Source organism: Carcharodon carcharias, chromosome 2, assembly GCF_017639515.1.
Source record: "Carcharodon carcharias isolate sCarCar2 chromosome 2, sCarCar2.pri, whole genome shotgun sequence".
Classification (NCBI taxonomy): domain Eukaryota; kingdom Metazoa; phylum Chordata; class Chondrichthyes; order Lamniformes; family Lamnidae; genus Carcharodon; species Carcharodon carcharias.
In genome coordinates, this window is record NC_054468.1 from 142,209,249 (window position 1) to 142,223,147 (window position 13,899).

A 13,899-nucleotide genomic window follows, 5' to 3' on the forward strand; every position below is an offset into this window, starting at 1 on the left:
GGAGACAAAAAGCAATAAGGTAAAGTCAACGTAGTTTGTGAAAGGAAAATAATGTCTGACAAATTTATTAAGAGTTCTTTGAGGATGTAACAAACGGGGTGTAAGAAGAGGTACTGGTAAATGCAGTGTATATGAATTTCCAAATGGCGTTTAATGAGATGTCAAAAACAGTTACAATAGAAGATAAGAGCTCATGATGCTGGAGGTGATATATTCGCTTGGATAGAGGACTGGCTAGTAACAGGAAACAAAGTTGGGATAAATGGTTACTTCCATGCCACAGAAAGCAGTGCTGGGACCTCAACTATTTATGATCTACATTAATGACTTGGATGAATGAACCAACTATAAGATAGCCAAATTTGCTATGAAGATAGGTAAGAAAGCAAGTTGTGAAGAGGATACAGTCTCTGAAAAGGGAAAAAAATAGGGTAAGTGAATGGGCAATAATTTTGCAGATTGAAAATAATGTAAGAAAATGTGAGGCTGTCCACTTTGGCAGGAAGAATAGAAAAGCTGATTATTGTTTAAATAGAGAAGGACTGCGGAATGTTGCAGTAGATGGAAACCCGAGTGTCCCTGTACATGAATCGCAAAAGCTTAGCATGCAGGTACAGCGAATAATTAGGAAGACAAATGAAATGGGACCATTATTGCAATGGAGATGGAGTATCAAAGTAAGGAAGTTTTGCCACAACTGTACAGGGCATTGATGAGACCACATCTAGAGTTTGGTCTCCTTATCCAAGGTGAGACATACTTGCATTGAAAACAGTTCAGAGAAGGTTCACTAGGCTGAATCTTGGGATGCAGTCGTTGCCTTATGAGGAAAGGCTGAGTAGGTTGGACTTACATTCACTGGAGTTTAGAAGGATGAGAGGTGACCTTATTGAAACATATAAAAAATTCTTAAAGGGCTTAACAAGGTAGATGTTGAGAGCATGTTTCCCCTTGTGGGGAATCTAGAATGAGGGGGACAGTGTCAAAATAAGGGGGTTTTTCATTTAAGATGGACATGAAGAGGAATTTCTTCCCTCAGAGGGTCTTCAGAATTTAGAATTCTCTTCCCAGCAAGTGGATATTTTGAATATATTCAAGCCTGAGTTGGACAGAGTTTTGATTGACAAGGGAGTCAAGGGGTATGAGGGCGCACTCAGGAAAGTGGGGTTAAGGCCACAATCAGATCAACCATGGTCTTACTGACTAGCAGAGCAGATTAGAAGGACCGAATGGCCTACTCCTGCTCCTATTTCTTATGTTCTTACATATGCTTTCCTAAAAGTGTTGTGGAAGCTCAAATAGTTTATTATTGGCTGTTCTAGTAGCAAGCCAAAGCCATTTGCAAACTCTCCAATTTCAACAGGGTGCAAAATTAATATTTCCCTTGTTAATACAATGTCTTGTTCAACAATGCAACTATACACCAGGTACTTTCAGACTCCCACTCATTTGTAGAATTTAGCTCTGGCATAAATGGAGGAGTTTGTTTCTGAAAAAGACAAACTCATGGAGTCAGTTTCCTTCTGATCTGTATCAGGGCTCTTTTGGCACCATCCTTGCAAAGTCTCATGTTGGGTTTATAAATTGCATCGCCCTTTCCAAATTTTCTATTTTATAGTGTCCCTCAAATGACATTAAAAGTTCAGGAAATGGTGGTGTACTGGAACTGTCACTGGACTAGTAATCCAGAGGCCCAAGCTAATGGTCTGGGGATATGGGTACAAATCCCATCATGGCAGCTGGTGGAATTTAAATTCAATTACTAAAACCGGATTTGAAAGCAATCTCAGTAATGGTAACTATCAATTGTTCACTATGGTTCACTAATCCCCTTGACGGGAAGGAAATCTATCTTTACGCAGTCCAGACCCTTGCCAACTACATCCACATCCCATGAACGAATAAAGAAAAAAATGAACATCTCTTTCTCAGCAATGCTGTAAGCAACTTACACCATTGAAAGAATAGGGAGTTCTGATCACTGAAGAGGACTAGGTTGAAAGGTTAGCAAGAATGAACTCTATCATAATAAGGGCATGGTTTTATCAACTATTGGTCCTACATCATAGTACAAAGCATACATAAAGGAAGTCAATGAATACCTTACTACTATATGTTAGCAGTGTTGCTTCCATTTCTTAATCTTTTTAAGTGTTGCACACCAAGTTACCCATTACATCACTTACAAATTAGCTTGCATACAAATATTGCTCTGAGTTTAAGGAGTTGACCATCTGGAAGTACTTATAATGTACACACTACATACTTAATATAAGTCAACATTCAGCATTAAAGTTGGGCACATATCACTCTCTTACTGCAGAGAACAACGACAAACAGCTGGAATTAGAAGAACAGTTATGGACATAAGAGCAACAGTTGTAATGTTGAAAGTGATAGCTTGCTACTGCTTACCCATCACCACTGGGATTAGGTCTATCATCATCTACAGTTTGCATTAGTGCTTCCTTTTCTCGTCTCTTTTTCTCTTTCTTTTCCTTCTTTGAGAGTGTCCTTTTAAAGTTCTGGATCACACCTTCCTTCTCCTTTTCTGGACCATTACTCTGAGACTTCTATAAATCAAACAAGTGTTACACCACATACAGTTTTTAACCTACTTACAAATCAAGCTGAAAAGATGAAAATAATCATACCAATTAATTTGAAATGCGCTTAACTGCAATCCCCATATTAGTGCAACATTTCTATGGTCACTTTACCTCACCTTCCCCACCCTTAACTCCTATTATGAAAAGTTTCTTGCATTGCAATTTCATTTATCGCAGCTACTACTTATACGCAAGTGTGGCACACAGAAATTCTACCTTGACGAGTCTTTCACCCATCAACCTGATTGGGTTTGTTGGTTAATGTGCCTAAAAACTAAATTGGCCTAGTTTTCAGTCATCTCTAATATTTGTTAGAGTTGTCTTTCTTCTGTACTAATGCTTAAGAAAATGAGTTATATTAAATGTTAATGCAAGAAGTACGCAGCAACAATTTATTTTGCTTTTGTTTAAAATGCTTTTAATATGCAAAGAGGGCCTATGGTTACCATCAAATCTCCAGTGCATCTCCCCTGGCATTCTAGTTAAGTGCAGCTTATAGTTCAAGAATACTGTCTCCTTTTGGGATGTTGGCACTTGGTAATGGAACAATCTTCCTTATCAGATACCTGGTCAGCGTAACAAAAGCAATTCTCCCAACCATGCAGGAAGGCCATTCTCAATACACCAGTATGTCATTCCCACTTGCTATAACTATGCTTTCTCAGACTGCCTACTAATGCCAAAAACCTATAACACCCATTAAGAAATGGGTTGGGACTGTACAAAATTGTGTAGAATTCTTATAACAGATGCAAAAGGCAGAGCAGCAGCAGAAAGCAGGAAACACAAACTCTTTGCCTGCTTGTTGGTAGAATTTGAACTCAAAATGAAGTAACATGATTAACTTTTAAGGAAAATATTCCAATATTTTCTCACTAAACTTGTCTTAATGAAGCTTTCTTAGAGTTAGCTCAAATAAAATTAAAATACTTTAACATCTGGTCGAGAAAAGGAATTAGAGTTCAACTTTATTTTCCAATTTTCATTTACAAGCCACCCAATTATCTACTGACAAGAAAAGCACTGAACAGAACTGGTTTTGAATAAAATGCAGAACTGACCAGTAAATTCTATCACCCATACATTAACTTATCTGCAGAGGTTCTAAGCAACATTTAGATTTTCTGGTACTTCTTGAACATATGTAAATACAGATAACAATCAACTACTAAGCATACATCTGATGTATATTTTCACATCTGTGGAGCAACACATTTCAGAAACATCACATGAATGCACTTTGAAATCATACCACGCAAGAAAAACAAACTTGACAGCAAATTATGCAAACATACAGGACGCAAAATCCTTCATCTGTGGTAAAATGGAGAACCAGAATTAGTAAACATTTAACCTTCTGAATCATTTCTCTAGGAAGCAAACTAAAACTTGATGAATGGTAGCTAGATAGTCCCAATGGCTCAAGATTCCATAGGTTCAATAACTGCTTTGTTTTGATAAGTTCCTTGGCCAGTCTGGTGTAGCAGTGCTAGAATGACCACAATGCCTATGGTGGCAAGGGATAAATCAAAGTGAACGAAAAGGAACATGGATGGGGAGGGGAAAAGAACCAGTTGTTGTAGTGCACGCAAAGAATGAGAAGCAGCGCTAAGGAAATAAGAAAACCTAGGGCAGAAATTAAAAAGCAGGACCTCGAAGGTTGTAATCGTCCGATTATTACCACAGCTACATGTTATCATAAGGATAATCAAATTTGTAAAGTGAATACATGGCTGAAAAAGTGATAAGGAAAGGTATTGCATTTCATAGGGCAGTACAGATACAGGAAGGAGCTGTACTGTTGGAACAGACTGCATTTGAACCAGGTTGGGTCCAAGGTTCTAGCAAAAAGGATGAATAGTGCTGTGGAAAGGACGTGAAACCAATACAGTGGTAAGAGAGGTTTCACATAGAAATAACAGCTTTATAAAGATATGAATAAAAATTGGAGAGCAAGGATCAGAGTACGTAACATCAATGATAAATACTCCCAGGAAAGGAGAGGTTATAGGAATTAATAAAATACTTATTCAAAATAAAGCTGAGTAATTAAAAATAAAGATATTAAATTGGTAGAATAACATTGCATCAGCATCAAAAAGTGCAATAGGCGAATAAGAGAGAACATACCAGCAACACATATGGACAGGCTTTGGAGAATTACTTCAATAATGCTATGAATGCAATAAAGGCTACAAGGCTCTGATAGGATTCCTCTACAGATGGCCTGATAATAGTGATATAGTGAGGGAGGAAAATATAAACAGATGAAGGATTGTAGTAAATAATAGTGATATAGATAGAGAGGAAACTATAAACAGATCAAGCATGATTGCAGCAAAAAACAATGTTATAACAGGAGTGGGTAAACAATGGCAAATGTCAATATAGGAAAGTGTGAGGTTACCTACTTTGAACACAAGAAAGAAAAAAATTGGAATATGCAGATTAGTCTAAAGTAACCGACTTCCAAAATACTGCACTGGCTGTCCAGGGAAAACTTCATACTTCTCAAAATACATGATTTTTAATTACATAAAATAAAACAAGATAACATATTCTCTCCCACCACCCCAATCCCCATTTAATTTTCTTGAACAATCATGTTGCCCAACCTCATCTTGGACAAACACTTGCTGATGTGCTGTAACTCTTAAAATATTGTCTATTGCTAAAGTGCCATGGATTTGACAAAGGGAATGTGGTAGCACATGCTACAGTACAGCTGCACAAGGATAGCAGCCTTCTCATAACTCATTCAAATAAACCATTCATATGGAGCCTAGATACTGGGCGTTAGGAATGTATTCATACAAATACAGAACACCAAAGGACAATGGTCAAGAAATAGGAACCACCACCCCGATAGGCCAATAGCACTAATGAGACTTTTCACACCTATCACACATTTCACCGTGCAGTGCATTGATCTATCGAGTCTTTGATGGAGTTACAAATTGTGCCAATTTATTAAGCAAGGTGGGGCAAAAAAATCTCAACACTACACTTCTATACATCATCTTACCTTTGGTGGGAGGAAGGCATTTTCATTTTTCAAAACAAATCTTCCCTCCCTATCATCCTTGTTCCAGTTTAATTGTACAACCAAAGGTTTTTCATCCTGGTCAAGTTTACGTTCCTCTATAAAATAAAATTTACACATTTTCCAAGTAAAAGACAAATTATACATTTGTATTTTATTTCCCTGCTAAAAATGAAATATACAAGTATTCATAACTTAAACGGTTTTAAAACTTATACATTTATAATCAATGGAAGCAGAGTAAATATAAGAAACAAGTTAGGAAAACAGATTCCTGAAACCCTGTAAGTATGGAACGTTGAGGGAAGGATCCCAATGCATAGCCAAATTAGTGAAATGCACTGTTCCATAATATGTGGAAACTGATTTTGTTTCAACTCACCAATTTTTAAGTTTCAGAATAGTTTTAAAGCAACTGTTGTCATCCAAGCTGTCAATAAACAGATTTCAGAGAGCAGGTAATAATGTCAGTCTATTTTAAAACATTTCTGAACTTTGTTTCAACAATCAAGATCCAAATGGGAAGGTAATTTGAAGGAAATAATTAGTGCTCAGTGTTCTTATTGCTTTCTAATGGTTAGTGATCCTGAGCAGCTATATAGAGAACAGCAGGGAGGTGAGAGCAAGGGGACAGCAGTGGAGGGGGATAGCATTAAAGGTTTTATATATGTTGCAAATAACAAGCCAGTGCCGAGTCTGGCAGGTCAATCTTGTTAATGGAATTCTAACTTGAGAAGAAAACAGTCAAAATAAAACAAATGACATATTTTTCTGTTTAATCTTTTTGCCCAATCTTCTAACTTTACATGATCTACAAAAATGTAATATCAAATAATGTCCTAAAACACACTGAAATGATAGTCAATGTGAAATGAGCTTCTCCTCTTGCTGTTACTCAGATGACTATTAAGTTAGCACAAAATATAGATTACTGGTCCTGTAAGACTTCTTCATTCTTTCAGGGGATACCCTTCACCCACTAGATAGAGGTTGAAAATCTTCAGCTAATGGATATCGACAAGGCATCATATGCTTCGAGGACTAACACCTCATCTTAAGACTTTCTTAACAATCAAAACCTCCCCACTGTTCTTTTGTTCCAGCATTTAAAGCCCCAGGAAACATTTGATACTGTATGACCCTTGATGAAAAGCAGGATATACAGTGGGCAAGAAGTGTCTTAAGTGTCAACTGCAATTGTGAAAATTGTTACAAATGAAGCTTACACAAAACAGAATTGTAAGGCATCACTGGTATCTATTTTAAATATTTTAAAGTTCCAAAACATAGTATTAATACCAGACGGCTTAATCTATTTTAGGAACTAAGCAAAGAACATTTTTAAAATACTTTTTTATGAAATATGGACGTTGCTGGCAACTCATTTGCTACCCATCAAATGAGTGAATTGCTAGGATATTTTAGAGGGTAGTTAAGAGCCAACCACACTGCATGGGTCTCGAGTCACACGTAGGTGAGACCAGATAAGAGCAGCAAATTTCCTTCCCTAAAGGGCATTAGAGAACCAGATAGGTTTTTACGATGATCAATGATAGTTTCATGGTCACCATTACTGAAACAAGTCTTGAATTCCAGATTTTATTAACTAAATTTAAATTCCACTAGCTGCTGTGGTGGGATTTGAACCCCTGTCCCCAGAGAATTATTCCGAGTTTCTGGATTACTAGTTCATAACATTATCACTATGCCACCGTCTTCCCCCAAATTCCTTAATCAAAAAACTCACCGCCACTAACATGCACCTCATAAAGTGAGTATCTAGGAGAGGACAGCATACGCATGTCTGGTCGGAACTTCTCTGCAAGAGTCTCTATGACATCTTGTGTTGTAGCAGTGCTGGACACTCTGATGCATTTTGTTGCAAAGTTCCCTGCTATTTTGTCTTGAAAATAAAATCTCATCACACCATGGAACTCTAGATCCTAGAGAAATTAAAAACAAAACTCAAGTTATTAAAAATAAAGTTATTACAGAAAAGAAATACAGACTCAGTAACTAATTAGCAAATAAACTTAGGTTCTCGCCAGAAAAGGAATGAGCATTTTGAGGAGGAAATGAACATGGATTTTCTTCCTCCAATCTTCAGACTAAGCAAGAACGGTACTGCATTTTTCACAAGTGTCAGCGAGTGGTAACCTCACCTATGAGTCAGTTTTAGATTGATTAACCTAGGCTGATTTTTTGCAGTGTTGATGACTACTGCACTGTCATAGGTATTATGTTTCACATTTGACATTAAATTACTAAAGCAGAGTTTAAATGTCTGTTACAACCGATGCAGTTGGTAAAGTGGAGTTATTTAAAAAATTTAAAATCCCAGAGGGAAACCTTAAACAACTGTCATAACATATAATTTTAAGTGTTACGTTTGAGATGCAAATCTAAATTCAGGAATCAGACCACCAGTTCTTGAGGTTTTACATTAAACTAAATGAAACATTTTATTAATTTACACAGGTTATACACATGGCTACAAATTACTATCATAACTTTTAACAAATTCCCAAACTAATCTCCATTAAGGCAACAGCAACCGATAGACTTAACCAGACACCAGCCAAAGCATTTTCACCTCAAATTCAAAATGAGGTTCTTTTCACTTTGGTTCCTGTGGAGACAGTTGGAGGCTTGCAGCTGCCTTTTGATCTTACATTGCCTCTGCTCTGCACACCTGAAAACTGAAATTATACCTAGCACCACTGATTGAATGCAAATTCTCATTGTATCACCAGCCTCTTTGAACTCCACCTTTTAACAATGAAATCCCTTTCATAGTACCAATTTTATTAGAGATATAAACATATGGTTTGGTAGCTGCTGGATAGGCATCAATTTTCACCCCGCTTCTTGAATGCTCTATTAAAAAAAAATGCAAATGCACTCTAGCTCTCTGGTTACATCTCAAAACTAGTACATATCAAAGCACCCAGACTAGCCGGCTTTAATCCAATTAAGACACACCCAAAGACTAAACCACTATTTTAAAAGAAAAATACTATATACATTAATAACTTCATAAAATAAAATTCAGTTTCCTAGCCAATAGCCCTCCTGCAACCAAAACACCAAAAAAGGTTAATTGGTCAATTGTCAATTGCTGTGGAAGATTACTGCTGCACAATGTCAGTCATGTTTTCCGATTGTCACTTCATTTCAAAAGTTGAGTGAAATACAAACATTTTGAATGAATGTGGGAAAGGGATATATATGCAGATGTCTTGTAGAATTGCTCAGTTGAAAATCAGAGTACTCGCTATTTCATAGTAGTATAAAAGCAATGTCGGTTGTAACATCAATACTACTAATTCACAGCGACCAAGTCAAGTTGCATCTTTACTAAACAGTTCACTAAGATTTTTTACTAGAATTTGAGACCAAATTTCCCCAACCATGTTCTTTATTGTGAAATTATAAATGGGTGGCATTTTTTTGTCTATATATTCCTTTATATAATCAAATTTTATCCCTCAACTGTTAAAGTTGAGGATACAAAGCTATTTGAACTCTTAAACCCATCTACAGTTTTTCTAGAGTTAGCTGCACGAGGCAGTGCTGAGTTTTGATAGCACTGCTGGATGATCCAAGGATTTTGCAGAACTGGAGTATGGCAGCAAGGGAGAAGATCCTGTTGTTTATCACCAATATGGAGAGAATTTGAGGCTTGGTGATGTGTTTGATTTACTAGTAGATTCCTAATGAAGGGCATGGCACTCCAAGAGGCTACAGAGGGTCCCAGGTCTGACAGGAGTGTGCTAAATATTTGCACAAACCATGATTATTCCTGTGGTTACATTCACCTTTTTGAGAGTGGTTCCTGGACACACACACACACACTTTCTCCACAGCCCCCAGCACCACTTCTGCTGATGCACCTCAGTCCCTCATGCTAATGCGCAGTTAGAAAATGTAATAATTCTGATCATTGCAAAGATGATGGTAACCAGCTTTGCTTTCAAAAGATAATTCCTATTTTTAAGGATAAGAAAATGTTCCTTTTCAGATGTGCTTCCTGAAGTAAAGAAACAAATAGCTTTTATTTAAGTGTTTAGTTAAAAAAAAATTACTCAAATTGATTTTCCAGCTTCTATTTAAGGGTTTTCCAAAAGGACGCAAACCAAATCAATTATGGACATTTTATTTATCTTCAGTGGAAAAAATTGTGGATGTCACAAGTGTCTGCTTTTAGGAAATATTTCAATACAAAATTAATCAATACAGTTCATTAGATTCAATATACGTTTTTCTTGCTTTCCCATAGCTAGTATAAAAAAATCATATTCATACAAAAAGTTTACCTTGCAAATTTTGAAATGTTACTATTTTCCCCAAATAATTTTAGGAAACACCAAGATGCTGCTGCATGCTGGAGATAAACATTCTAGAAATTGGTCTGACTGAGTTCTCCTAATGCATACCGAGAAAATGCACAGGCTTGATGTCAGATTCTGAGCAAAAATATCAAATCCAAATTTTGAGAGTTTGGAAAGAGACAATAACTTGAATTGAAAACTTTATGGTATTAAAATACAAAAAAAAATGAAAATTTAAGTATGTGAAAAGTGTTATTCATGCTTTTTGCTTTAAGCCTTTATTCAGGCCTCAGATATAAGTTACTGAGAAAAACAGTGTGCATTTCTTCCCATCACTCCCACAACCCCTTAGTCTCCAAAAAAAGTTTTAAGAAGTGCTCTTTTTTCATTGGCTCTCCTATGGAGTTCAGTTACAAAATAAGGAATCTTCCATTTAAGATGGAAATGAGGAGGAATTTCTTCTTTCAGAAGGTCATTAGTCTTTGGAATTGGATGCCTTTTTTTTGCACTTCATTACAAAAACTTTACTGGAAGAACTTCGCACACAACTATCAGAGTCAAACCCACATGAGTCGGAAAGTCTTGTCAAACTGCTGTTGAGGCCCGTAACCTTGGATGTATCAATGCACTCAGCTGTTTAATATCACGTGGAGCGAATGGAATTGGTTCAAGATGGTGCTGTATGATGCCGGGCACTTGAGGGGGCCAAGATGGATTATCCATTCGGCACTTCTGGCTGTGGGTGGCTCCAATATTTCAGCATTGTCATTTGCACAGCTGGACTCCACCATCATTAAGGATGAAAAGGCTTGTATAGTATCCTCCCCCCATTAGTTAATTATCTATCACAACTCATGATTGGATGAGACAGGGCTATAAAACTTAGATCTGATTCATTGGTTAAGTTGGTTTGACTTTGCCTATAACATGCTGCTTATGCATGTAATCCTGTGTTGTGGCTTCACTCAGCTGGCACCACATTTTTAGGAAAGCCTCGACAGGCTCTCCCACATCGCTTCAAACCAGAGTTGGTCTCCTAGCTCGAGGGCAATGGTACAATGAGGTATACGCCAGGCCACAAGGTTAAAGATTTTGGTGGAATTGAATTCTGACACTGCTGATAGCCCATTGCTAAACCTGTACGGAACCTATTCCATTTAATACAGTCGTAGTGTCACATAACAAATTGGAAGGTGTCCTCTCCGTGAAGACAGGACCTTGCCTCCACAAGCACTGTGCAGTAGTCACTTCTACCAATTTAGTCATGGACAGGTCCATCTGTAACTGGTAGATTGGGGATGGCAAGCTCAAGTAGATTTTTGTCCCTTGCTTGGTTCTCTCACCACATGCCACAGGTCTAGTCTAGTAGTTATGTTCATTAGGACTCAGTCCACTCACTCAGCAGTGGTGCTACCAGGCAATATGAAGACCTCACCCAGGGAACACTCTGTCCCTTTGCTACCCTGAAGCGCTTCTTCCAAGTGGTATTCAAAATCAAGTACTGGTTAATCAATTGAGAGCTGGTGCAATAGGTGATAATCAGCAGGAAGTTTTCTTTCCAATATTTGGTCGCATGTCACGAGGCTTCAGGAGTCTGGAGTGAATGTTGAGGGCTCCCAAGGCTGCTCCCACTGACTGTATGCCACTGTGCTGTCATCTCTGGTGGGTCTTTTCTGCAGTGGGACAAGACTTATCCACGGATAGTGATAGAAGGGTCTGGGGCATTGGCTTAAAGATACGATTCTGTGAGCATGACCACATCATGCTGTTTCTTCACTTGTCTGTAGGACAGCTTTCCCAATTTCGGCAAAGTTCCCAGGCCTTGTTTGTGAGGAAGACCTCACAAGTATGACTGGGCTGGACTCTGGTGCCTCAGTCGATGCCGGGTGGTCCATCTGGTTTTCTTCTTGTTCGATTTTTTCATAGTCTTTTGAAACAACCAAATGGCTTGCCAGGTCATTTTAGAAGGAGGTTAAGAATTGACCACATTGCTGTAGGTCTGGAGTCACATGTAGGCTCAACTAGTACAGAAAGCAGATGTCCTTCCCCAAGGAACTAGCTGCTACTTTGCCTTGCTGAGACAGAAATTTAGAAAAATGCAAACTTTAAAATTTAAAATAAACTTTCAGCCCACAACTGTTAACTTTAAATGGACAATTGTTTAAGAATACTCGTTAACACTGATCATTGCTCCAACTCTACAGTTGTTTCAATAGAAACCAGTTGCAGTAGATGCCAAAACAATTCCCACACAGAAATTATTCATAAACACATGGGAGTAACTTGGCAAATTCAATTCCATTCCTAGAAATGTTGCAGTGAAGTTGAGTTTAACACTCAAAAGTTTACACCAACATTTCAATGTCAGGCAAAAAAAGTTTTAAAAAAAACCACTACTTGATCTGTGATAGTATTGCTTATGGACACAAATATCACAACACATATAATAACCTAAGAGCCATGTAAGCATTCAATCCCGGAGATAGAGCAGTTGGTCTGTCACATAGATTCAACAATATTGATTCCAGTCATAAAATCAACTGCTTCTGATCAGCGTACCCATGTTTTAAGTTCTAATAGGGTTCGTTTCATTGACGGCTGTAATTCCCGTATGTAAATGTAGAATGCCTCCTGCAAATTTTACCATGCAAGCTATTTGGGTCCATCAGTAAGAGACTCTTTTTTTTGTGAGACACCATTTATACAGGTTGCACTATACACTCCAAGAGTTGGGTGGAGAGCAATTAACAGCAATTTGGCAAAGTGCTACAAGATCCACTAACACAGTTTACTGGACGATTCCATCAGGTGCAGTAATAGTTAAAACTCCAGGGTGCGGCAACACTGTCATGGGGCAAGATGAGGGAATTGTAGCAGAGACGGTGGCATAATGGTAATGTCGCTGGACTGGCAATCCAGAAGCCCAGGTTAATGGTCTGGGGAAATGGGTTCAAATCCCACCATGGCAGCTGGTGGAATTTAAATTCAATTAATAAATCTGGAATTAAAAACAAATTACTTTCATAAAAACCCATCTGGTTCACTAATATCCTTCAGGGAAGGAAATCTGCCATCCTGATCTGTCTGGCCTGCATGTAACTCCAACTCTCAGCAATGTGGTTGACTCTTATTTGTCCTCTCAAATAGCCTACTAAGCCACTCAGTTCACCAGCAGTGCCCACACCCCATGAATGAATGAAAAACACACTGGAAAGAAGATCCCAGGATATTTTAACATTCTGGTGATGAATGCTTCCAGTTCCATTGTGGGAGCAGCAGGGAGAAAGTGAAAGTGAAAAGACAAATGTGGGTAAGACCTGCACTCGGGGTGGTGCAATAGTCTGGAGTTATGGCAGCACTAGGGGCACTGACTGTGATCCCATCAAAATTGTACCTTGAATTGCCATTGCTTGCAGTTCCAGAGCAGTATTGTAAAGAACTTTCTGGAAAAGCAAGTGCCACATAGTCTAGTTGCCCCACCCTCAGTGGCATCACCTCTTTATTTGGGTTCCATCTCACCATAGGTTGGGAATCACTGCTACACAGTAGCAGCAGTGTGGACCTTCTACAAGATGCACTGCAGGAACTCACTGAGGCTCCTTAGACAGCACCTTCCAAACTCACGACCACTGCCAGCTAGAAGGACAAGGGCAGCAGATAGATGGGAATCCCACCGCCTGGAAGCTCCCCTCCAAGTCACTCACCATTCTGACTTGGAAATATTTCGCCATTCTTTCGCTGTGGCTGGGTCAAAATCCTGGAACTCCAGTCCTAACAGCACTGTGGGTGTACCTACAGCTGTTCAAGAAGGCAGTTCACCACCACCTTCTCAAGGGTAACTATGGATGGGCAATAAATGCTGGCCCAGCCAGCGAAGCCCACATCCCATGAATGAATTTTAAAAAATTAACTCCTT

General features: G+C 38.4%; 1 protein-coding gene across 6 annotated transcripts in view; it reads right to left on the reverse strand.

Annotated features, from left to right (window-relative positions):
* The window catches only part of afdna (afadin, adherens junction formation factor a), a 243,077-nt gene that overhangs the window by 192,771 nt on the left and 36,407 nt on the right, over window positions 1-13,899 (reverse strand). For all 6 annotated transcript variants that reach the window (XM_041212059.1, XM_041212057.1, XM_041212055.1 and 3 more), the window contains exons 2-4: window positions 7,400-7,595; window positions 5,635-5,750; window positions 2,416-2,573 (exon numbers count right to left, since the gene is read on the reverse strand). In XM_041212059.1, the coding sequence (XP_041067993.1) occupies window positions 2,416-2,573; window positions 5,635-5,750; window positions 7,400-7,595 (470 nt within the window). The remainder of the gene's footprint in view (window positions 1-2,415; window positions 2,574-5,634; window positions 5,751-7,399; window positions 7,596-13,899) is intronic.